Raw genomic sequence first — 26,066 nt, forward strand, 5'->3', positions numbered from 1 at the left:
GTGTTGGTGTCTGTGTGGTGTCGGTATCTGTGTGGTGTGTGTGCAGCAACACCAACACAGCAGAGGTAGATTCACACCCTTCCTTACTAAAATGTCCTCTGCAAAGAAAATAAAAAAATGTTCCAATTAAAACTCTCCTGCATGTGAAATAGTTCAATCAACAACTTTACTTTTTTGATTATAAAGGGTAATTCTCTATTAATTTCATGTGCTGGGCCATGTTTGTAAATATCTACTGTTTAAATAGACTCTTAGATTAGTTGAAGCTATAGTCTTTTCACAGCTAAATATTTCATTCACTTCACTATCAATTACTCTAGTGAATGCTTCTGTCTTTGCATGGCACACTGACTTGCACTGACATTGATTGGAACGTGCACATGTAGTAGTTAAGCAGAGCATAAGAGTCATTTATACTGCAGTGACAGTCCCAGATGCATCGCCAGGTAACAAGGCAGGATGGAGCAATATGAGGAGAGGGAAGGGGGAGAAAGGCAATAGAAGTAGAGTGTTGGAGGACAGTGAAAGGAAAGGAGGATGGAATGAGAGGGCTTGAATAAGGTTAGATGAAGAGGGAGACCAAGAGTGAGGGTGGGGAGAGAGGGAGGTTACAAAGAAAGGGGAAAGCGAGGTGAGAGCGAGAGAGAGCGAGAGAGAGAGCGAGAGAGAGCGAGAGAGAGCGAGAGAGAGAGAGCGAGAGAGAGCGAGAGAGAGAGAGAGAGAGAGAGCGAGCGAGAGCGAGAGAGAGAGAGAGAGAGAGAGAGAGCGAGAGAGAGCGAGAGAGAGAGAGAGAGAGAGAGAGAGAGAGAGCGAGAGCGAGAGAGAGAGCGAGAGAGAGACAGACAGAACAATGCATGCAGGGCAGAATTAGGCCAATATACACTAATAATAAAAACTCAAAAAAGAGCAATTAGCTTTTGGAAACATCTAAAATACAGAGACCCCCTCTCATATCATTACCAAGCCCTGCAATGCCAAGAGCTGAGCAAAGAAAAGAGTCCCCTCATCCCGCTGGTCCTGCGGCTGAGTTCACAAACCTGTTCTACTAACACACTGAAGCCTCAGGACCAGAACATCCAATCAATCAGAATAAACCAAATTACAACACAGTCAAAACAAAACTACATTGCTTATTGGGAAACGCAAGCACAAACATAAAGCAAAATGCAGTGCTATCTGGCCCTAAATCATCAGTACACTGTGGCTAAATATTTGACCATGGTTGTTGATCAAAACCTTAGAAAAAGCTTAAAAAAGTACAGGCTCAGTGAGCACAGCCTTGCCATTGAGAAGGGTAGACACAGGAAAACCTGGCTCACTGTAGAGGAAAGGCTGTGCAACCACTGCACAACAGCAGAACCTGAGACAGAGCTGCATTTCCTAACAAAATGTGAAAAATATAAAACAATTAGAGAGTGTAATTTCCCCAAATTTGAAACCTTTATTCAAGGTTTCAAAGACCTCTCTGATGAGAGTAGGCTACCCGTCCTGTTGGGGGAGGACGCAGAGAGCTGTGGGTTGGCAGCGCACTACATTGGTGTCTGCCATAAGTTGAGGGACAGTGTCTGACAGACCAATCAACCTGCACATGTACTCTACTGTATGCTTATTGTTATTGTTCAATGTATGGTTATTTTGACCCTTGGTTATTGTTGTTACTGTTGTCCCGTTGACAATTTTATTCTTATTATTTTTCATATTGTAAATATCCAAAGTAAGTTTTGGCAAAATGTACATTGTTACGTCATGCCAATAAAGCAAATTGAATTGAATTGAGAGAGAGAGAGAGAGAGAGAGAGAGAGAGAGAGAGAGAGAGAGAGAGAGAGAGAGAGAATACAGTGGGAGAGAGAGAGAAAGAGAAAGAGAGAGAATACAGTGGGAGAGAGAGTGGGATGGGGAGGAGAGAGGGGCAGTAGACAGAGGATAGTGAGGGGGGAAAGGTACATGGGGAAAGAGAGGGGGAGCTGCATTTCAATCTGCCCTGTAATGGGAGTAATTAAGGGGGTGCAGGCACTGGGAGGCGAGGCAGAGATTATTTCATTCTGCACTATGAAAGCTAATAATTTGTTTGTGAGGGAGCACAGATCACCCTCTGCTACTGCCACACACACCATCACAACAACACCCTGCCACACACACCATCACAACAACAACCTGCCACACACACCATCACAACAACACACTGCCACACACACCATCACAAAAACACACTGCCACACACACCATCACAAAAACACACTGCCACACACACCAATCACAACAACACACTGCCACACCTAACAGACTTCAGCTTGGGAATGTGCATCGTAAGGTGTGTGTGGTCGTGTGTGTCTTTGTCTGTGTATGTTGACATGGCAGCACATTAAATGCACCTACCCCCGGCCCCCTGTGCATCTGTTTAAATCGGAAAAGGTTAAGCGTGGTTTACCCAAAATAACACAGGCTTTAATTATACAGAGATGTGGATAAACAAACGCCTTCTCCGTACATCAGGAGGGAAAGCACCAGGGAAAGCAATGAAATACAGCATGGCATGACAAGCGGGCGAGTACAGCTTACTCATTCTAAAGGTCAAGGTGTGGGTGTGTGTGTGTGTGTGTGTGTGTGTGTGTGTGTGTGTGTGTGTGTGTGTGTGTGTGTCTGATTACAGGTCCTAACCTGCTCGGCTATTGGTAATCCCATTACGAAAGAGCTGCATTCAGTGTGTCACTATCTATGACACCAGCGCACTAAGCAGCACTGCTCAAATGGATAGAAACTAATACCTCAATTAATTTTGAATGGAAAACCCATGAAGACTATGATATATGATTGAGACAGGATATATCCTATTTAGAACCTGTCTGTATACTTGTTTCTATCCTCATTTCATTACCTCTCACAGGTGGTGATGCAGCAAGCTGCTAAAATGTGATGATTCAAAGTGTCTGTTTCCCAGGAATCCTAGCAGAAACGACTACTGAGAAATTGGTTTCTAAGGCTGTGGTTATACAGACAGCCCAATTCTGATATTTTTTTCCACTAATTGGTCTTTTGACCAATCAGACTAGCTCTTGCTGCCAATAATTAAGCAAAAGGTGAGAATTGGGCTGCTTGTGTAAACACAGCCTAATAGTTGTAGAGGAGCTCTAGCTTTCAATAGTAGGCTGTGAAACACAGTCAATATAGTGCCTTTAATAGTATAGGCTGCAATTCAAGATAGTGATGGTAATACTATGTATACAGATGCATGGTTCCTTCTCTGAAGCCATTCTAGCAGGGGCTAGTCATAGTCTCAAAGGGTACTTCTCCTAGTCTCCATGGGTACTTCTCCTAGTCTCCATGGGTATTTCTCCTAGTCTCCATGGGTACTTCTCCTAGTCTCCATGGGTACTTCTCCTAGTCTCCATGGGTACTTCTCCTAGTCTCCATGGGTACTTCTCCTAGTCTCCAAGGGTACTTATCCTAGTCTCCATGGGTACTTCTCCTAGTCTCCATGGGTACTTCTCCTAGTCTCCATGGGTACTTCTCCTAGTCTCCATGGGTACTTCTCCTAGTCTCCACGGGTACTTCTCCTAGTCTCCATGGGTACTTCTCCTAGTCTCCATGGGTACTTGTCCTAGTATCCAAGGGTACTTCTCCTAGTCTCCATGGGTACTTGTCCTAGTCTCCAAGGGTACTTCTCCTAGTCTCCAAGGGTACTTCTCCTAGTCTCCAAGGGTATTTCTCCTTGTCTCCATGGGTATTTCTCCTAGTCTCCATGGGTACTTCTCCTAGTCTCCATGGGTACTTCTCCTAGTCTCCATGGGTACTTCTCCTAGTCTCCATGGGTACTTCTCCTAGTCTCCATGGGTACTTCTCCTAGTCTCCATGGGTACTTGTCCTAGTCACCATGGGTACTTGTCCTAGTCTCCATGGGTACTTCTCCTAGTCTCCAAGGGTACTTCTCCTAGTCTCCATGGGTACTTCTCCTAGTCTCCATGGGTACTTCTCCTAGTCTCCATGGGTACTTCTCCTAGTCTCCATGGGTATTTCTCCTTAAAATATATTAATTCAATAGAGAATTACATCAAAATAACAATAGTCCAAACTCTGTCTCCATATATGGTTCACAAGTATTTAGTCAGAGAATGTAGCATGATTTGAGTGAATAGAATATCATTATGGCCATGTTCAATACAACTCCTCCACTGCTCCGCGGGCAGAACGGCACTAACTTCCATCGTCAACCGACAAGTTAGCTAGTGGCTGCAGGTTCCTGTGTGATAACGTTTTTTTTTTTTTTATGAAATCCACGGAATACCAAACAAAATTGGTCTATATATTTTTTTATTTACAAAGCTAACAGACTGAATTTCAATATCTAGCCTCCCCGAAGACAATCTGTTCCTGTTTTCATGGTGTATTTTCAGTCTTTCCCTTTAAATCGCCAGTGAAACAGCCCCTCTCAACGTCGATTGACAAGCTTAGAGGAATAGAAAGCCACGGATCTGGTGATGAAAATGACGAGGTTATCAAGTTGATTTTGATTGGTCCAAACCGCAGAAACACCTCCAAATGTTACCACCTCCCAACACTGAAAAATAGAAGAGATACAACCAAGAGCTGGGCAGTTTAAACTACAGTAGCAATGGACACATCAAACTAATGTTCTTATTTAATCAAAACTGTTAAGTACATTCTAGCAGATACCCATAGACTTCCAATCATTGTGCTAACGCTAATTAGCATTGGCTCGGGAAACTACCTCTATCTTCCTTCATACTGGACACATAGACATAAAAATAGTATTCACAAGTTTATCTGACTCTGGGGAGGAATATAAAGGTTCTCATTGACAAAATTACAAAGTATCCCTTTAAGGTTATAATATTGTGGAGAACAATCTAATGATTAGTTGAATGTGGTTCAGAGTAACATAGGGCAAAGAAAACTAGGTTTAGACATTAATTTAGTAGGGCCCTCTTGAATTTGCCCCGTATTTCCCTACATTCTAGAGTGAACACCCTACATTGTAGCTAAATGAATGTGTGTGGGCAACAGCACTGTATTATATTCCACAATGCTTCATTCTAACTGGCTGTTGGGTGCAGTCTGGTCTTGGCAGGCATTATCGTGGGCTGATTAGGTGGAATGAAGTCCAAGCGTGGCGAGAGAGTATCGGGAGCATCAGTTGCCCACGCTGTAGGGCCCCAGGCAGCCAAGTGCATATCAGGAAGCAACAACACTGCAGTGGCTCCACTGATCCCTGATCAACCCTAGAGGCCCCAGGCGGGTGCCCCTCTCTCCTCATTCACACTGCACTGATCTCAGAGAATCTACTTTCGGTCCAAGGTATATCCATGTGTATGTGTGAATCAAGTCTTTCTTTCTGTCACTTGTTTCTCTGTATCTGTCTCAGTATCTATCGTTGTCTGTCTCTGCCCTCTATCAGACCCTTTCTGTTTCTGTCTGCCTGTGGCTCACCTCCATCTCGTTTTGAAACTGGCAAACAGGTGGCAGCACAGTACAGTATAACAATCAAACAGATTCAATAATCTCAGAGTTTTCGGGATCCTGAAGGCTTTCAAAACAAGACTTTTCTAAAAATTGATGTGCCACAAAGATATTGCTGAGGGCATCACAATAAAAGCACACTGACACATTTTACAGCCTGAATCCATGTCCGCATTATTGCTGTGACATGGGCCAGGGTAAAACATTGGAACAGGTGGAGGTTTAATGGTCAGTCTGGTTGCAGCACTCCCACCTACGTGGTCTTCTTCCCTACCCCCATCTCACCTGGACGTTTCTTCCATTTTGATTAATGGATCGTTTAGGCTAACGACCATATAAATGGCACTCGCAGCACTCCGGGTGTAATCGGTAAATGGTGGGAACAGGGAGAGAGCACTTTGGTAAATGCGATCCCAAAAGGTATGACTGATGACTGGCCGCCATGGGGGCGCAAATCCAGAGCCCTTAGCACGATGGCACCTTGGGCTATTAACACCTGCCACATGGGGTTTCATTCCTCCATCTTGGGTCATTATTGCATCTCCCCTATGGCCCCCACACACCCTGTGCAACTCACAGTGAGGCTGGGGATACCTTGGATTCTTAGGGCCCCGTCTAAAATGGATGTTTCACTCCTAACACCAGTAAGTGTCAAACAAATCCTATTCCTGTTAGCTCATCAACACTTCCATTGAAGATCCAGCGAGACAGAGGATATGGTACAGGAATAACTGCTGTAGGGCTATGCAGTCAGGCAGACATACAGTACAAGAGACATGACATATGATGAGTAGAAATCCTGTTAGTCTGGTCTGGAGAACAAGTCAGTGTCAGAGTGTGGTAATTACATTGATGGCTAGGAACACATTCCTCGACTTCCAGTGAAGTATGAGTCCATTGATTTAATAGTCTGGACAGGAGTATGCACACACACATGCACATACACACACTGTTGTGTCTGGCGGTAGATCAGCGGGCTGGCCCGTCATAGAGAACCTACGGCTTCGGGCCCAGAGCTGTAATCACTGTGTATTGTCTAGAGGGAAGATTGAAGGGTGCTGAAAGTGCAGCCAAGCACAGAATGGATTCACCAGCCATCAACACTCCCCGAATCAAACACACTCTAGCATTTATTTATTTATCTCTCTCTCACTCTCTCAAGTAACAGGCTTTGCAAATTCAGCCAAATGCACTCTGTCTCCTTACACTCTCTATAACGGGTGAAGAGACACAAACACAGAACACTTTTATGTGTAACTTCCAAGCATCAATTAATATCAGATAAGATGGATAATAACCACAAGGTCAGGTTATCATAGTGGGCCAAAGATGAGTTCTAACACATCAAACACTTGCACAGCTTATAAGAAACACATCAAACAGTATTAGCTTCAGAGAGGGAAACACGGTGCACAAAGGTGTATGCAAATCGGAAAAGATTACAGAAACTCAATGAGACTAAACGCAACTGCGAAGAGACTTCAAAGAGTGTCTCTAAATTGTGGCTTGGGCAGAATGTTAATTAGCCCAGTCTTGGAGCACTCAAACACTGCACAGTGAAAGAAAGACAAGAAACAATGAAATAGAATCAGAAAATATGAACTTGAAGAGAGAGATTTGTGTCTCTGTGTGTTGATGTCCATATGCGTGCGTGCATGTGTGTATGTTTGACAAGAAGATCATATTTTAAATTGCTTTGAAAATGTAAACATATATTTCCCATGCCAATGAAGCCCCTTTGAATATAATTGAATTAATAAAATAGAAAAGGAGAGAGAGAAGTGGAGAAAGTGCTTCTTAACTTCAGCACCAAGGTCAGCTCTCCTTTGACGGTGGAGTCTCATTAGTCTTTCACTAAACCAAACAACACTTCAACTGGCCCTTTGCTCTGGAGAAACTTTACCAATACAACTACACTGAACAAAAATATAAACACAACATGTAAAGTGTTGGTCCCATGTTTCATGAGCTGAAAAGAAAAATCTGACATTTTCTTTTTGCCAAAAATGCTTATTTCTCTTAAATGTTGTGCATAAATGTGTTCAGCCTTTCTGCTTTGCCAAGATAATCCACCTGACAGGTGTGGCATATCAAGAAGCTGATTAAACAGCATCATTACACAGGTGCACCTTGTGCTGGGGACAATAAAAGGACACTTTAAAATGTGCAGTTTTGTCACACAACACAATACCACAGATGTCTCAAGTTGAGGGAGCGTGCAATTGGCATTCTGTCTGAAGGAATCTCCACCAGATCTGTTGCCAGAGAACTGAATGTTAATTTCTCTACCATATCCAATGTCGTTTTACAGAATTTGGCAGTACGTCTAACCAGCCTCACAACCGCAGACCATGTGTAACCACGCCTGCCCATGAACTCCACATCCTGATTGGCTGGGCCTAGCTCCCCAGTGGGTGGGCCTGCCTGTCAAGTGAGTGGGCCTATACCCTCCCAGGCCAACCCATGTCTGCACAGTCATGTAAAATCGATAGATTAGAGACTCATTTATTTATTTAAATTGACTGATTTCCTTATATAAACTATAACTCTGTCAAATCTGTGAAATTGTTGCGTTTATATTTGTATTCAGTATAGTTCTCACTCACACTGGACTCAGTCCTTGGTGCTGAAGTGGGGTCTCTCTCTCTCGCCCTCTTTCCATCTCTCTCTCTCCCCTCTATCCCTTCATTGGTATTTGCATTCCAGGCATAGTGATGATGACCTTACTGGGCTAATTCTGAATATTCGAGGGGCATCAAGATACAGACAGGTACCTCACTCTTACTCTGTATTCTTTCTCAAACACAAGCTTACACGTAAACAAGAACAGGAACAATACTATGTGAAGGAAAGGATCCCACAACTAGAACTGTTTCTCTTCAGTTCTCCCAACAATCTAAATGTAAGGAATGTATTTAGTGTCACACGTTAGGAAGACTCTTAATAAAGTGCACAGATGGTGTCCTGTCCCTCTTCCCTGTATGGTGTCACTGAGACACCCCCACGCAGCATGGACTCGGTGCCACTGTGCCAAAGGGCCTGTCTCCGCCATGGCCCCTCATTACAATGCAAAAGTCATCAGCAGCAACAATGATGGGAAAAGGAGAGAAAACCTCACAGCTGCTCTCACGCTTAATCTACTTAAAAACTGGCATCAATGTAAAACATGCAAATGTACAGTGGGGCTCGGGGAGACGGGGAGAGACGGCAGAAAAGGGAACTAATTCACGGCATAAAACGCTGTCAAGCCAGCCAAAATGAAATAGAAAAGTACTTCCCAGCCTCCCTCTCGCCTCGCACATTCCCAGTTCCCGCCTTCTCCATCGGACCTATAATTTGACTGCAAATTCATTTCCTCACGAGGCCTAATCTCCGGGCCTAGCCGCCGAACTCCCCTTTCCCTCTCTCGGCTAATTGAGTTTCCCTTCCGTAAAAGCACTAGTCCCATTAGCATGTTTGTTATCCTGGACTGGCTTCCTCTTTGTGCTGCAAAACACACTTTCAGCTGTAATTAAAGGTCTTGAAAAAAGTTGATTTCCTCTCTGAGTCACAGAGGAAATCTCCTGCGAGTGACTTGCACTGAGACTCTCTAGGATTTGAACATTTGAGAGCTGGATCCAATGAAAGGATTTGATTCCACAGAGCCGACATTTGCTAACAAAGCTAAGCTAATTCCTGGGCTATTCGCTCAGGGTCTCTTAATGACAAAATTACTTCTAACTTGAGAGTTAAAGCTGTAAAGGAAAACAAAATATATATTTTTTCAACACAAAGACAGACTTCCTCTTAGCTATATTGGTTATAGCAACCCCATAGCCAATGTTTAGGGCCTGCCTTACAGTATCTCACAACTAGGCTCTGTGTCATATGTTACATTAAAGTATACCACTTAGCATATACACTCAGTAGCCGGTTTATTAGGTACACCCCGTTCACGAAAATGGTTCGCGCTTACAGACAGTAGGCCATGGCCGTGGCTTGCTATATAAATCAGGCAGACAGGCATTGAGGCATTCAGTTACTGTTCAATTGAACGTTAGAATGGGAAACACTAGTGACCAAAGCAACTCTGAGCATGACTGTCGGTGCCAGGTGCACTGGTTCCATTATCTCAGAAATGGCTGGCCTCCTGGGTTTTTCATGCACAACAGTGTCTAGGATTTACTGAGAATGGTGCAACAAACAAAAAACATCCAGTCAGCTGCAGGGAGAATAGCAAGAATCAAGCAAGCTAACATGTTGCCCACAAACAGGCAAATAACGGTGCAGTACAACATTGGTGTGCAGAACGATATCGCACAGCGCACAACTCGCTGATCTTTGTCACGGATGGGCTACTGCAACAGATGACCACACCAGGTTCAAATCCTATCAGCTAAAAACAAGAAGAATCTACTCCAGTGGGCACGTGATCACCAACACTGGACAATTGAGAAGTGGAAAAACATTGCCTGGTCCAACGCCAGTCAGTCTCTTCCAGTAGGGTGTCATGTCAATGGCATGAATGGGTCTTCTACGGTCATATGTTGAGGATCCTTTGGCTTGTCAGGGTTAATGTCACATGCATGACTTCAGACCTTCTCAGGAATATAAATTCAGATCTTGGCCGTTGCTGTGCACTCAAACCTTGTTTTAATCATGGATGGGTATTTTACGGTCATGTATGATTAAAACAGGTTTGAGTGCACAGCAACGGCCAAGATCTGAATTTATATTCCTGAGAAGGTCTGAAGTCATGCATGTGACATTAACCCTGACAAGCCAAAGGATCCTCAACATGTGCTTGAACTGTATTTGTAGCCAATTATGCTGCTCTTGCATTTGAACAGAATAGTTACTCATTAACTGTTGTCCCACTAAATACATACTGGATGTCAAACTTGACAGATATATGCTCTCTGTGCATTGATAAAAGGTGTCCATGCTGAATAGAACAGTGACTAATGAGCTGTTGTCTTACCTCTGGTGTGGCCTGGGCCTCTCTTGCGTCCTGTGGAGGAGCTGTGTGTGACGTGTTGAAAGTGGGCGATCTCCATGGTCGTGTTAGGACGGAAACTCTCCTTAAACCGCTGCATCAATGCCTCGACCGTCTCCTGCTTGGGGTCAAGGGCTGGAGGGGGACAAAGCAATGAGATGTGAGATGTGTTAAAAGTTTTCACATTTCAAAAGGGTGGATACAAAGCGTGAGAAACAGATGTTGTAGATGCAAACAGGGAAGATAAAAGCAAACAAACACATTTGAATGAGAGCAGGTCAATGAAAACACTTTGCTCAGTAGTTTCCTCAACTTTCGTTTGTTTCCTGGCTATGACTGAGGGCTTTAAACGTGCAAAAGATTTGGAATTCAATGGTATACATCTGGGCAGTTACAATGTAAATTGCAAAGCCTAGTCACAGCAGATCAGTGGGCCTTATTCAATGGTCTTCCCCTCGCCGCTCTGTCGAACACTTCAGTCATCCTAGTTCAAAAATAACCGTCTTTGAATGTTGTCAAGTTTGGCATGAAGAAGCAGTTGTGTAATTCACGGCTGAAAAAGAAAGTACCTCAGAAGCTTTGCCCTTTTTTCAAAGTGTGTATCACCGCTGAATCAGGCTGCTGTAAGAGGCAAAGCACAAAGGACTACAGATGAGAAAAGTTGGACAAGCATCTTTCCAGTTAATCTTTCAAAATAGAGCACTCCAGTTTACAATGGGTAATGGCATGGTTTGCATAGCCCCCCTTTGAAAATCAATATGAGATGGAGCAAGTGTGGATTGCAGTGTGGCCCAGGCACATTTCTACTTTTCTTCTACTAGGCAGAAAATCCCCAAACCCCGGGGGACTTGTATGACCCATCTAAACATGTTCTGCCCCATTTGTGCCACAGAGACAAAAAATGAGAGAGAATACTATTTCCGTTGTTTCCTCGGCACCAAAAAAATCATAAAACGATCACTAAAAAAACACAGAAGGAAGCGACTATTTATCTAGCGCCTCAATTACCAAGCAGTGTGCTGTTCCCTGATGGTTCACAATGCATCAAGAGTTCAATTAAAGTGAGATATGTAGACCTGAGAGTCTCTCAGAGGAACGATGATACGTCTGGACAAGGGCTATTTACTCCAGTGCAGTGTGTGCAGGAGCGGAGCAGCCCAAAGTAAGCGACAGAGAGGGAGATCGGAGATGGATGTGGCCCGGCTCACAGCGGTATAGCCCACTCCACAGACAGGGTCATTTCTCAACCTCCCCCACTCTGTCAGTCTGTCTCTCAGGTGTGCTCACATCATGAATTATTATCATACATCACTTTGCCGGGGACGCTCAGGGAATGCCAATGAGACTATAAAATGGAGTGCTAAAATAAAAAGTTGTAGAATAAAAGTCAAATAGCGTGAGAATTTGAAGTTATGATGAAGTTGGATATTATGTTTCCATACTTGTAAAACAATGGAAACACTGTTACATTCATGTGTATGGTTCAGTTAGTTTGTATAAGCTGACATTGTAATTTGCTTCCTCAATAAGACAAGACTATGAACTGTCTTATTGGTTTCTAAGTGTCTTATTGGTTTGAAAGTATTTGGACTTGTATTATATAATATGAACCAGGATACCATTGTCCTTTAAAAGTACTTTTAAAACACATTTTACAGTTTCATTGCATGAAAATGATTTAACATGTGCGTTATGATATTAATTAAAAACAAATCATATCTTGCTTTGCTCTATGTTTTCCAGTTAGATGTGCTAAAACATCATCAGAATGAGATCATGACTTTAATACAATACATTTTCTCATAACACTAAAACTGCCTGGCCTTTCAGCCTATAAGTAGCCACTAGAGAATGTTGCCGGGCGCCTCCTTCAGCATACACATCAGATGCATATCAACCCACAAGGTGTGCAAACATAAGCACCAAGGCTTGATAAATATTGCATAAACAATGGTGAAGGATGAATTGCATGAATAAATATTTGTGGAGCTATATCAATTTCAAAATCTAACAATAGTGTTTTCTTTAGGTAGAAAGGGTGTTTTGTATAATTTTGTATCATTCTACAAAGTCCTCGAGAAAAACAGAAGCCTATTTTCGTTTCCCTTACAATAAAAAATGACAGTGTAATCCATTTGATCAACTTTATTTGTAGATTTGATTAGAAATAGTGTTAGTAATTAAAACAGTTACAGCTTCTGACAAAGCAGAAACGAAAAGTGTAATAATAATATAACCAGTCAGGTGAAACGATTTGCTTTATTCCTAAACAAAAGCGCCAGCGTATCAACAATTGTAACGGATCAATTGCATGAAGAAATAATTGTAGAAATATATCCATGGCAAGAAATAAAAACAGTCATTTGTTGATTGTATCGGTCCCTGTATTGTGCCCTTATGCATGAATTAATCACGTCTCTTTATGCTTTGGGTCCACAGTCAGCACACAGCTTCGGGGCTTTGCGTGAGCAAGCCACACAAACAAATCGGTTCCACTGTACAGTTTTCTTTGGCCTTGTTCGGTGTGCACCTGCCGACTTGACATTGTGTCGTCTTTTCCTGAGTTGAAGCTGTGGTGCGTGGGGAAGAGGGAGAGTAGGAGGCGCTTCTGCCCTGGATACTTAAATGACTCCAAATCCATACTCTTTCTGCCGTATGCCCCACGGACATACAAGAGTGCAATAAATGCTTTGAGTTCATCCATAGACATGTCCCACGTACTGTTTCTTTTTCTGTGTGGATGAGCGACAGTAAAATCTCTGATGTGCTACAACATCTGCATGTCACATAAACAAAGAGAACTGTAGAGTATGCTGGCAATTTGTCTCTTTGCGTTAGCTGTAGAACCTGCTCTCTCATTACACTATTGTCCTAAATACAATCATCCTCCTTACCCTCATCATTCAGATCATTGAAATTCAATCCCCCCCTTCACCCACCTCCTCATCATTCAATTCATTCAAATTAAATTGTGAAGTCTCATGCACAATTATCTGTTTCTATCTGGCACCTTTCGCCCATTCACCCATCGATGACATTCATTCAGTGAGGAGAGAGATGCATTAGCGCCTGGGTACCAATGCACTTCGGCTCATATAAAATCAAATATTATGTGTCACGCTCCAAATACAACTGGTGTAGACCTTACAGTGAAACACTTACTTACAAGCCAAACTTCTTCGGGGTCGGTGTCCCGTCCACGGGACGGTTGAGCTAACATAGGGTAATGCGATTAGCATGAGGTTGTAAGTAACAAGACAATTTCCCAGGACATAGACATATCTGGTATTGGCAGAAAGCTTAAATTCTTGTTAATCTAACTACCTGTCCAATTTACAGTAGCTATTACAATTAAATAATACCATGCTATAATTTGAGAAGAGTACACAGTTTTAAACATGAAAAGTTATTAATTAGGCACATTTGGGCAGTCTTGATACAACATTTTGAACAGAAATACAATGTTTCATTGGATCAGTCTAAAACTTTGCACATACACTGCTGCCTTCTAGTGGCCAAAATCTAAATTCCAACTGGGCTGGAATAATACATTATGGCCTTTCTCTTGCATTTCAAAGAGGATGATACAAAAAAATATACAAAATAAAGTTTTTTTCTTTATATTATCTTTTACCAGATCTATTGTGTTAAATTATCCTACATTGCATTCATATTTCCACAGCCTTCAAAGTGTTTGGGTATGTCATTTTAGGCAAACATTTTAAAAAGGGGCGGATCCCTATTAACCAACAAGGCAGTTTTAAGAAAATCCCTAAAAAAGTAAGAGATAAGAATAACAAATAATTAAAGAGCAGCAGTAAATAACAATAGCGGGGATATATACAGGGGGTCAATGTGTCAATGTGTGGGGGACACCGGTGTACATGTAGGTAAGTGGCTATGCATAGATAATAACAGAGAGTAGCAGCAGCGTGGGGGGCAATGCAAATAGTCTGGGTAGCCATTTGATTAGGTGTTCAGGAGTCTTATGGCTTGGGGGTAGAAGCTGTTTAGAAGACTCTTGGACCTAGACTTGGTGCTCCGGTACCACTTGCCGTGCAGTAGCAGAGAGAACAGTCTATGATAAGGGTGGCTGGAGTATTTGACAATTTTGGGGGTTTCCTCTGACACCTACCTGGTATAAAGGTCCTGGATGGCAGGAAGCTTGGTCGCAGTAATGTTCTGGGCCGTACGCACTACCCTCTATAGTGCCTTGCAGTCGGAGGCCGACCAGTTGCCATACCAGGCAACTGGTATGTAACCCGTCAGGATGCTCTTGATGGTGCAGCTGTAAAACCTTTTGAGGATCTGAGGACCCATGCCAAATCTTTTCAGTCTCCTGAGGGAGAATAGACTTTTGTTGTGGCCTCTTCATGACTATCTTGGTGTGCTTGGACCATGTTAGTTTGTTGGTGATGTGGACGCCAAGGAACTTGAAGCTCTCAACCTGTTCCACTACAGCCCCGTCGATGAGAATGGAGGCATGCTCGGTCCTCCTTTTCCTGTAGTCCACAATCATCTCCTTTGTCTTAAGTCACATTGAGGGAGAGGTTGTTGTCCTTGCACCACACAGTCATGTCTCTGACCTTCTCCATATAGGCCGTCTCATCGTTGTCGGTAATTGTGTCAGCAAACTTCATGATGGTGTTGGAATCATGCCTGGCCGTGCAGTCATGAGTGAACAGGGAGTACAGGAGGGGACTGAGCACCCACCCCTGAGGGGCCCCCATGTTGAGGATCAGCGGGGCGAATGTGTTGTTACCTACACCAACCACCTGGGAGGCAGCCCATCAGGAAGTCCAGAATCCAGTTGCCGAGGGAGGTGTTTAGTCCCAGGGTTCTTAGCTTAGTGATGAGCTTTGAGGGCACTATGGTGTTGAATGCTGAGCTGTAGTCAATGAATAGCATTCTCACATAGGTGTTCCTTTTGGCTACAGACGTGAGTGCTACAGGTTGATAGTCATTTATGCAGGTTACCTTAGTGTTCTTGGGCACGGGGACTATGGTGGCCTGCTTGAAACATGTTGGTATTACAGACTCAGACAGGGAGTGGTTGAAAATGTAAGTGAAAACACTTGCCAGTTGGTCAACGCATGCTCGGTGCACACGTCCTTGTAATCAGTCTGGCCCAGCGGTCTTGTGTATGTTGACTTGTTTAAAGGTCTTACTCACATTGGCTGCGGAGAGAGTGATCACACAGTCATCAGGAACAGCTGATGCTCTCATGCATGTTTCACTGTTACTTGCCTCGAAGCGAGCATGTAAGTTATTTAGCTAATCTGGTATACTCGTGTCACTGGGCATCTCTCGTCTGTGCTTCCCTTTGTAGTCTGTAATAGTTTGCAAGCCGGTGTAGTACAATTCAATCTTAGTCCTGTCCTGTATTGACACGTTGCCTGTTTGATGGTTCGTCGGATGGCATAGCGGTATTTCTTATAAGATTCCGGTTTAGAGTCTCGCTCCTTGAATGCGGCAGCTCTACCCTTTAGCTCAGCACGAATGTTGCCTGTAATCCATGGCTTCTGGTTGGGGTATGTATGTACAGTCACCGTGAGTCGATGTACTTATTGATAAAGCCAGTGACTGATGTGGTGTACTCCTCAATGCCATCGGAAGAATCCCTGAACATATTCCAGTCTGCTAGCAAAACAGTCCTGTAGTTTAGATGTGTGTAATATACTTTTTTGATGGTTTCACTGATTATAATGAGCTAATCCTAAACTATTTGCCAGCTATGTGTGGTGCCACGTTTGTTGACATTATACAATGCATTTTGGGTGTCACGTAAACGTCTGTCTGACCAAATGGTTCACTCATCTTTCGGGTAAACTTCCGGAAGTGAATGAAGGGAAGTGAATGATTGCAGACGACACCCGCTTCAACATACATACTTCAAACAGACCAAAATCATCTTGTCTCCTGTTATTATCTTTGGTTGACGTGAAAAACAAACATGGCGGTGCGCGCAAACTACCCATCGTAGGATTACTTGTGATTTCTAGAAAGTGTTTTACTCAATTATGTCAATGTTGAACAATGTTGAGCTTACCCATGATGTGATGAATTATAAATAGTAATTGCTATTAGGTAATTAATATTGTGGTTTCTGTCAGCCGAGAGTTAACTAAATCTGACCGCTTGTGTTATGCCAATATTTCCTCAGTTAGCGGTAGGTCTAATGTAGCTTATATTTTCCGGTTTGGATGATTGTATATGCTGTTGCTAGTTCTGTGAATGTCTGAACATTGCATCCAAAAAGAAACTTGTCACATAACTTTGTAAGGACTGTATTCACGCAAAATGATTTTGTGAAAAAACAGTGTGGCCAGCTCATATGCTGACTGTTGCGCTAATCAAAACTGGACTTTCGAAATAAGCGATCTAATCAAACCAATTTGAGCGTATGCTGCAGGGACCAGTGTAGAATGATCACACCTGTTTGTTGGTACGTGAGAAAAGGTTCAACAGTGGCCAAACACACAACACAGTAGAGTATGCCCTCTGCCCTTTAAAGAAGGGGTGAAAAACACACTACCCTATGCACCATGTCCTTTACTCATGCCCACTTCTTAAACAAGAAGTGATGTAGCCATAAAGCCAACAGCTCACTCCTTCACGTCCACTTAAACACATAATGTACGAATTTGGCATGTTGAAACCCCAGCGAGGGGTTCCGTGAGCCTGGGAAGGCTCCATGAGATGGCTCATCTAATGATAGTGAGACGCTGTATACAAAGAGCTAGCCAGCTAGCAAGCATGCTACGCTACGGCAGTAAATGTACTGAGAATTCCCCATTGGGTATTTGATGGTGCGCTAGGCTAATCCACTGGCCTCAGCTCAGCAAACAAAAACACAGGGTGGGCCGGGAGAGCAGCAACCACTTAAGCCCTGACTGAGGAGCGGCTCCCTGCCTGGCTGCATGATAGGAGGTTAACTAGGGCCATGCATATTGCATGGGCCCTGGGCGCTCTCTTTGTTCTATCAGGGAGGCAGAGATGCTATCCCAAACAGGCCCAGAGAGGCCCTGTGACGCACTCCATCAAACACACATCGCTTGTCTCTTTAGTGTGTTCGACAAATACTGACCTCTCTCTCTCTCTCACACACACACACACACACACACACACACACACACACACACACACACACACACACACACACACACACACACACACACACACACACACACACACACACACACACACACACACACACACACACACACCCTCTGAATGGCTATTGATTATTGTCTTCTAAATGCAATCTTGTCTGTCTCTGTAGAAAGATATCATCCGAATAGGGAAAGATGCATGGTGTCCATTTATAATGATGTTGCTTTTTTATCTGTGCCATTATATTACAGCTAGGAATTGTTGAAACCAACAGTCAGTACAGGTTTTTAATCCTTCCAAAACACAAAGCTAAGAATCGTTTTCAGCAAAAAACAAAAAGATAATAAAAAAAGTTCAACAATCAGGAATATAATTTCCTTTCTCCCTGAAAATGGTTGCTTAAGGAGGAATTGAAGAAGCAGCACGGGACGTTAGTGGCACCTGAAATTGAGGAGAACAGGCTCGTTCTAATGACTGGAGCGGAATAAGTGCAATGGTAACAAACATTTCAAACACATGGTTCCATCTGCGCCATTCCGGCCATTATTATGAGCCGTCCTCCCCTCAGCAGCCTCCTGTGAGATGCAGGTAAGGGACAGCTTATTGCAGCTAGCAGAATATGGAGGACATAAAAGATTACAGTACCTGATGTAACAGCTAGCAAAAGCACTAGGCTCTCAGAATAAAATCCCTATTTCCTTGACGTATTTCCTTTACTTATGATACTTTCATTTCCTTAGGACACTGTTGAAGGTACTTCTGGGACTGAGGGTCTTTCTCTCCACTGAAAGCCCAAGTTTGCTTCTCACTTACAGCTCAATACAAGCCAGCATCCTCCTTATCTCCCCTAGTCCCTTATCTGCAGCGACAGTGGGTTAACAGTGTGTTAGAAGCATTGGACACAACCACTAGCGCAGTGCCCTGTCCCATGAGATCTCAGTGGGTTCACACCTCCCAGCACCAGAACATAACCTTATGGAAAGGCACAAACAACAGTTGTGTGTGTGTGTGTGTGTGTGTGTGTGTGTGTGTGTGTGTGTGTGTGTGTGTGTGTGTGTGTGTGTGTGTGTGTGTGTGTGTGTGTGTGTGTGTGTGTGTGTGTGTGTGTGTGTGTGTGTGTGTGAGAGAGAGAGAGAGAGAGAGAGAGAGAATGTGAATGCTAGAGCTTGTGTGTGTGTGTGTAAGTGAGAGAGTGAGTGAGAATGTGAATGCTAGAGTGTGTTTGATTCAGGGAGTGTTGATGGCTGGTGAATCCATGCACTTTCAGCTGCCTTCAATCTTCACTCTAGACAATACACAGTGATTGCAGCTCTGGGCCCGAAGCCTTAGCTTCTCTCTCTTCTCTGCCAGACACAACAATGTGTTTGTTTGGGTGTGTGCAAGTATGAGACTTTATGTGTATGTTTGTTGTCGAACCGGCTCAACCGGCTCAAAGCCCGTAACAAAAAGGAAGACAACATGGAGATAAGGAATAACAAAAAAATATTTATTAATTGAAGTAACCTATATACAATTAACAATGGTGTGTGTTGTCAGTAATCAGTAGTGTAAGTGAGTGGTTGCGTGTATAGATGTGATAATGAGGAGTGTTGAAAGACGCCAAAACAAACAAACTGGCCACAAAAATGCCACATCCAAAATCAAACAGTGTGTCTGCATGGAGAGAGTCTCCTTAATGAATGGGGAAAAGGTGTATTTATCCCGGGATACACTTGTGCCCAGGTGTGTCCCATTTCGCTGACGACCCTCTCGGCTCCGCCCACCGACATCCTAATAAGGAAAACAAGAGCAAAGTATGTGTGCATCGGCCTGAAACCAGCCAGGGGAGTCAGAATTCTATTGGGTCTTCGTTGGCATACCACTGGCCCTCAGTGGGCTCTCACATTCAATGTCTGCTAAGGAGTGTGGAACATTGAGCAGGTGAAGGGGATTTACTTCAAGTGGCCGCTCCACACCTCAGACAACCAGCTCTATTTCCTTCCCTTCTCTCTCTCCCTCCCTGCCGTATCTCCCCTCTTCCACAGCCCTCCCTCTAGATCTCATCAGTGAGAAATCGATTGATACAGAAAGAGAAAAAGAGAGAAGGAGAAAGAGTGAGGAGGAATAAGGAAGGGAGATCAGTGGTCTCTACTCTCCAGTGGGGACATGGTGGACACTGTCCTTATTCAAAGTTCACCACGACTACATGCACACACAGGATAGCTGGGTCCAAGTACAGTAACACCGGAGAAGGCCTGCTAACAAGAAATCTGTCTGTCAGGCAATGCATCGTTCAGGTCTATGCCAATGACCCCGCTGTAAGATTGTTATGCTAAAACGGAGTCACAATATACCTATTCACAATGAGATGTCGTACAGATGTCCAGACACATTTTCTCATGAATTCAGGTGCGTTTCGCTGCTAAGAACCCAGGCAAAAGCACTGTGAGTTTGGACTTCAGAGAAACAAATCAAATCAAACAAGAGCCATGCAAATTCACAGTGGTGGATGTATCCATGGGGGAGATGTGTTTTTCTTAAGACCCTACAAATCCCTGATGCTTTAGTCTAGAGTCACTCCACAGGGAGGAGAAAGGCTGCGAGCTCGATGATTCGACTCCCTCTCCCTCTTTTTTTCAGCACTTTTTCTCTCCCCCTTCATCGTCCATCTTTCTCCATCTCCCCCTCCCACCCTTCCTTCTCTCTCTCTCCCCCCTCCTCACACTCACTCCCACTTTTCCAGTCTGGCTGAGGGATTGAAAGGGAGGGAGATAAATGGAAGGGAAATGGGAATACACCCCAGCTCCGATTCCCTCTGTGATTTACTCAATTTGCCATTGTTTCAGGATGAGTCTGGAGGGGGTCTGCACCCTGGGATGGCACAGCCATGACAGTGCTGCCTCTGGGAGTGTGATGAGAGTGAATGAAGAGAAGAGGGAAATGGTGAGAAGAGAGAGATTAATGAAAAGAGAGTGTGGCGGGGGGGGGGGGGGACTGCAAATTGTAGAAGTCGGAAAAGGGGTTGAGGGGAGAGGAAGACAGACAGAGATTAGAGCAAAAGGAAGGGGGAGATAGAGGAGAGAAGAAAGCAACATGAGAGAGAAAGAGGAGATGGAGAATGAACCCGGGGGGAGAGGAAACCATAGCGAGATAGGAAAAGATAGAGGGAAGAAAGGTGAGATCAGGGGGAGAACAGATCAAGAGGGAAAAGGATGGAGAGAAGAGATCGAGAACGGGGAGAAAAAAAAACAAAAAACTAAGTTGTGCATAGAGGGAGGAGAAGAGAGCACAAAAATCATCAAACACGACCAGCATGGACATTTATTGGTGTTCTGACGCTTTTAGGGAATGAACCATTGCACATCCCACTGCTATGATGAAAGCTGTGTTTCTAAAAGCCAGCTGGAACTCGATGTAAAAGATGAAATCAAATCTCTCAAATTATGAGTATTTTGTATATACTAATTGGACTATTTATAAGCAAACATGGTACCTGCCATGGCTGTCCTACCTCCTGCAGAAAACACCCACCAGGCAAACATAAATTGAAAACAACACTGTGTCCATGTTATTTCCCCATATTTAATCAACATAACCCCACTGTCTTTACATGACTTTTTGATTGAATTTGTACGTAGACAGTTTTTGTCTCAATTCAACAGGGTTTCCATTATGGTTTACATTTGCTGACGATTCAATCACATACCGATCAGAATTGGACATTGATCTGACATCTGCTCAGTAGAAATGTCCCCCTTAAGGGATGATAAGAAGGACCCACTAATCACTCGTCAAGCTTATAGAGAACAAACAAACTAATTCAAACTACCTCACAGTGCATCCAGATGTTTCTATTAGTCCTGCCTTGTGTACTGCAGGCCTGTTGAGTTAATGGGTTGATAAACACACTCCATGGGCCCACTGGGGTCTGCCCGACAACGTACACAATTATTTCTGCCCCCCACACTTAACTATCTATCCCTGTTGATGGACAGAAAACCCTAGAGGGTATGCTGTATGTGTTTTTCACATGTAGGCCTACTGTAAAGAAATATCCCCTTGCCCTCTTGCTCATGCAGAAAAGCATTGGCTGTGCTACAGGCTGTGTAACACAAAGTGGGGAGGAAAAGAGGTACCTATCTTCACTCTTTGAAGAAACTCAAATGAGGAGGAAAATAAAAATGGATAGAATGAAGAGCACCAAATTGGTCAAATTGAAACTTTTCTGGGGCCTTTCGCTCCCTCCAAATGATGTGCAGGCAGAGAGAGATGGTTGTGATTGTTTTCAATGCCCCATCTTCCCATCCACCTCCTGTTTCATGCACTTATCTGTGCAAGTATTCCCCCCTGTAATGATCGGCAGGAGCTTTAGAACATAGTGAGAATTACTAAGACATCCAGGGAAAGGACTGTTGTTTGAGGAATACCAAGCCACAGACACAAACACACATGCACACGCATACACACACACTCTTTCTTCTCCTAAAGACTTTCTCTCCCGTGCTTGTACTTATTTTGACATTTCTGTCATTTCCTGCTTCTTGAGAGTGTGTAATGTGCCAGCTTCAGAGTCAAACAATTTCCTTTTGACTAGCACCGCCTTCCTTTGTATTTCTAGCCTCTGCTGTTTGCCGAGGAGCAGAAAATAGGCTATCTATAGCCTCTTGCCACGGGCCTGAATGAAATATGAATGTGCTTCTTCTCCTGCCTGTGTGCCAGCTGAGGCGTTGCGGGTCACAGTCTAGTCTCCCGCTGCTCTGAGAGAAGCCACGCCACGGCATTACTGCTGCAAATTGGCCAAGAGTGTAGATATACACCCGCGCAGCCAAAAATATTTGAATATATTTACATTAATTTATCTAGTGTGATGACAACTGGAGGAGGGGAGGACAACTGGAGACTGCTGGAAATATTTATGGACACATTATGGCTACTTTGTGCATGTGTCTGCAAGAGGTAACCTGGCAACGAGGATCTATGTGTCACTCTTGGCAAGAGGAACCTGGCCCCAATGTGGAAGGCTTTAAACACTTTACAGCTAAAGAACAGACCAGATCTGTACACAAGCTGTGCAAGTAGACATTTGGTTCCCTAACATCTGTTATCAAGATGGATCTTCAATTTAAAACAATCTCCAGTTAAAAACCACCAGCATTATATCAGTCGATTCAGGGTTTTGAAAATGAAATCGCACTAAAATGACTGCAGTATGTAACATAACATCAATCAATTGTTTTGCCATCCTGTGGTTGGTTTCCTTTTGACTTGTGTTCTCCACCCTTCATGGAAATCTAAAGGTTTCTTATCAGTGCATATGTGTTGAAGATCCATGCAAATAAATAATGATCTTCACTGCAAGTGAGGAGCAGTGAAATGAGATATGAGACCATCGGATGAACCTAGTCTATTTCCATGAAGTCGTGCCTAAAAAACGCTCATGGACTGTCCAACTGATGTGATCTCACAGCCTATGTGACCTTTACATCCCCTGAGACTTCAATTCCCAGCATTAATCAGTGACCTCACTTCCTCTGTGACCTTGGAAACACTAGATTGATCAGGTTTGGCTCTATGGAGGAAATTGAGGGCCATAAAATGTCATGAAGTCAGATTCTAGATCTTAATGATACCTACTTAGTCAATTGTTCGGATAAAAACAGTTCCAAGTTCATGTCCATGTCTAGCTACTGTAGCTCCCTTCTATCTGGCTAGTTTTAGAAGGGAATGATCACACCAACCATAACAGACAGCTAAAACAGCTAAGGACGGAGCTGCTCCTGGGTTGACAGCTCACACCCTGTCGTAAATTAAAGGAGAGGAGATCTAGGGTGTCCCTCTCCAGTATTAACCAAAGAGTTGTTAACAGACAGTCTTCCCGCCGAAACTCTAACATGTTCTAGAGCAAAAACTGTAAAAATATTCCTAACATAAGAATGTTCATTTCTTTTCATTTCTAAAGACAAATGAATTGTCCGGTTGGAATATTATTGAAGATCTATGATAAAAACATCATAAAGATTGATTCTATACATCATTTGACATGTTTCTACGAACTGTAATGGAACTTTTGACTTTTCATCTGGACTAAGTGCCTGCACTTCTTGAATTTGGATTTGTGAACTAAACGCGCAAACAAAAAGGAAGTATTTGGACATAAATGATGAACAAAACAAACATTTATTGTGGAACTGGGATTCCTGTGAGTGCATTCCGATGAAGATCATCAAAGGTAAGTGAAATGCTATTTGCTATTTCTGACTTCTGTTGACTCCACAACATGGCGGGTATCTTATTATTGCATGGTGTGCTTTTTCCGTAAAGCTTTTTTGAAATCTGAAACAGCGGTTGCATTAAGGAGAAATATATCTTTGATTCCATGTATAACACTTGTATTTTCATCAACATTTAGGATGAGTATTTCTGTAAATTGACGTGGCTCTCTGCAAAATCACCGGATGTTTTGGAAGCAAAAAAACATTACTGAACATAACGCGCCAATGTAAACTGAGATTTTTGGATATAAATATGAACTCTACCGAACAAAACATACATGTATTGTGTAACATGAAGTCCTATGAGTGTCATCTGATGAAGATCATCAAAGGTTAGTGATTAATTTGATCTCTATTTCTGCTTCTTGTGACTCCTCTCTTTGTCTGGAAAAACGTTTTTCTGTGACTTGGCGCTGACCTAACATAATCGCATTGTATGTTTTCGACGTAAAGCCTTTTTGAAATGAGACACTGTTGTTGGATTAACAACAAGATTCTCTTTAAAATGGTGTATAATACTTGTATGTTTGAGAAACTTTAATTTTGAGATTTCTGTTGTTTGAATATGGCGCCCTGCACTTTCACTGGCTGTTGTCATATCGATCCTGTTAATGGTATTTCAGCCGTAAGAAGTTAAAAAGTGTATACACTACAGGTATGAAGTCTCCATCCTTAACATTGTATATGAAATATGAACACTTATTAAAATATGTTTGTTAAGATAGGGATGTGATTTCAGGAGCCATAGGATAATCTATCTCCTATAAACTGTGCAAGGTAGATAGTCACGCCCCGAGTAAGATCAGAGAGCATGTCAGTCTGACGGAGGCGCCTCGGTCGGCCAGAGTGCATAAAAAGATTAGTAGAGAAATGAACATTAGACCAGAAAAGCGTTGAGCGGTAGCTAAACGTTTTAAATGGTTGGAACTTGAAACTCAACACGAGGAGAAGAAAATAAACTCACCTCCCAGACCAGAGAGGCATGTAAGAGCTGCAGCTCACATCCAGAGTGGTTTGAATCTTGAATATCAACACAAGGAAGAGGCGAGAATCACTGTATCCTACTACTCTTATCACCAATGGGAACCATCGACACGGCTGGCTTAGCTAACTTCCAGAGTGAACAACAGTCGAAGACGGGAAAGGGGAGACCCCTTTTGGACAATCAGAGCCATACAAGCATGCCACTGTTCCGACAGAGATAAAAAGCAAACGAAGGCATTCACACATAACGTTAAATACATTCATGATTTCCTGCTTCAAACGGGCAGAGGTTTGTGTGCAAAGTATATGATTGATGTGAGAATAGTTTCTAAAATGTATCAACGATAAGTGTCTCTCTTTTCTCTCTCTCCCTCTCCATGAAGTTGTGTAAAAAGCCACCATATTGTGTTAATCCACTAGGGACCTTTTTCTCATGTATTAAGTGTGTATGTGTAACGGCTTTCTACTATCTCCTCTTCTGATGAAGAGGTAGAACAAGGATCGGACCAAAATGCAGCGTGTAGATTGCGATCCATGTTTTAATGAACAAATGTAAAACACGAATCAATACAAATACTACAAAATAAAGAACGTAATGAACGTAACGAAAACCTAAACAGCCTATCTGGTGAAAACACATAGACAGGAACAATCACCCACAAACACACAGTGAAACCCAGGCTACCTAAATATGGTTCCCAATCAGAGACAATGACGAACACCTGCCTCTGACTGAGAACCATATCAGGCTGAACATAGAAATAGACAAACAAGACATGAAACATAGAATACCCACTCAGATCACACCCTGACCAATCAAAACATAGAAAATACAAAGTAAACTATGGTCAGGGCGTGACAGTACCCCCCCCCCAAGGTGCGGACTCCGGCCGCAAAACCTGAACCTATAGGAGAGGGTCTGGGTGGGCATCTGTCCGCGGTGGCGGCTCTGGCGCTGGACGTGGACCCCACTCCATGACAGTTTTAATCCCCCTCCTAAACGTCCCTAAATAGGTTACCCACCACAATGATAACATGGGACAGAGGGACAGCTCGGGACAGAGGTAACTCGGGACAGATGGGTAGCTCAGCACTGAGAGGAAGCTCAGCACTGAGAGGAAGCTCAGCACTGAGAAGAAGCTCAGCACTGAGAGGAAGCCCAGGCAGGTAGTAGAAACTACCAGAACCTGGCTGGCTGGCGGTTTCAGCAGATCCTGGTCGACTAGCAGATCTGGAAGAATCTGGTCGACTGGCGGATCTGGGAGAA

At 43.3% G+C, this 26,066-nt stretch overlaps 1 protein-coding gene across 1 annotated transcript in view; it reads right to left on the reverse strand.

Annotated features, from left to right (window-relative positions):
* The window catches only part of LOC139408645 (astrotactin-2-like), a 447,901-nt gene that overhangs the window by 291,182 nt on the left and 130,653 nt on the right, over nucleotides 1-26,066 (reverse strand). Inside the window, exon 4 of the mRNA XM_071152798.1 lies at nucleotides 10,437-10,586. Coding sequence (XP_071008899.1) covers nucleotides 10,437-10,586 — 150 coding nt within the window. The remainder of the gene's footprint in view (nucleotides 1-10,436; nucleotides 10,587-26,066) is intronic.

Source organism: Oncorhynchus clarkii, chromosome 5 (assembly GCF_045791955.1).
Source record: "Oncorhynchus clarkii lewisi isolate Uvic-CL-2024 chromosome 5, UVic_Ocla_1.0, whole genome shotgun sequence".
Classification (NCBI taxonomy): domain Eukaryota; kingdom Metazoa; phylum Chordata; class Actinopteri; order Salmoniformes; family Salmonidae; genus Oncorhynchus; species Oncorhynchus clarkii.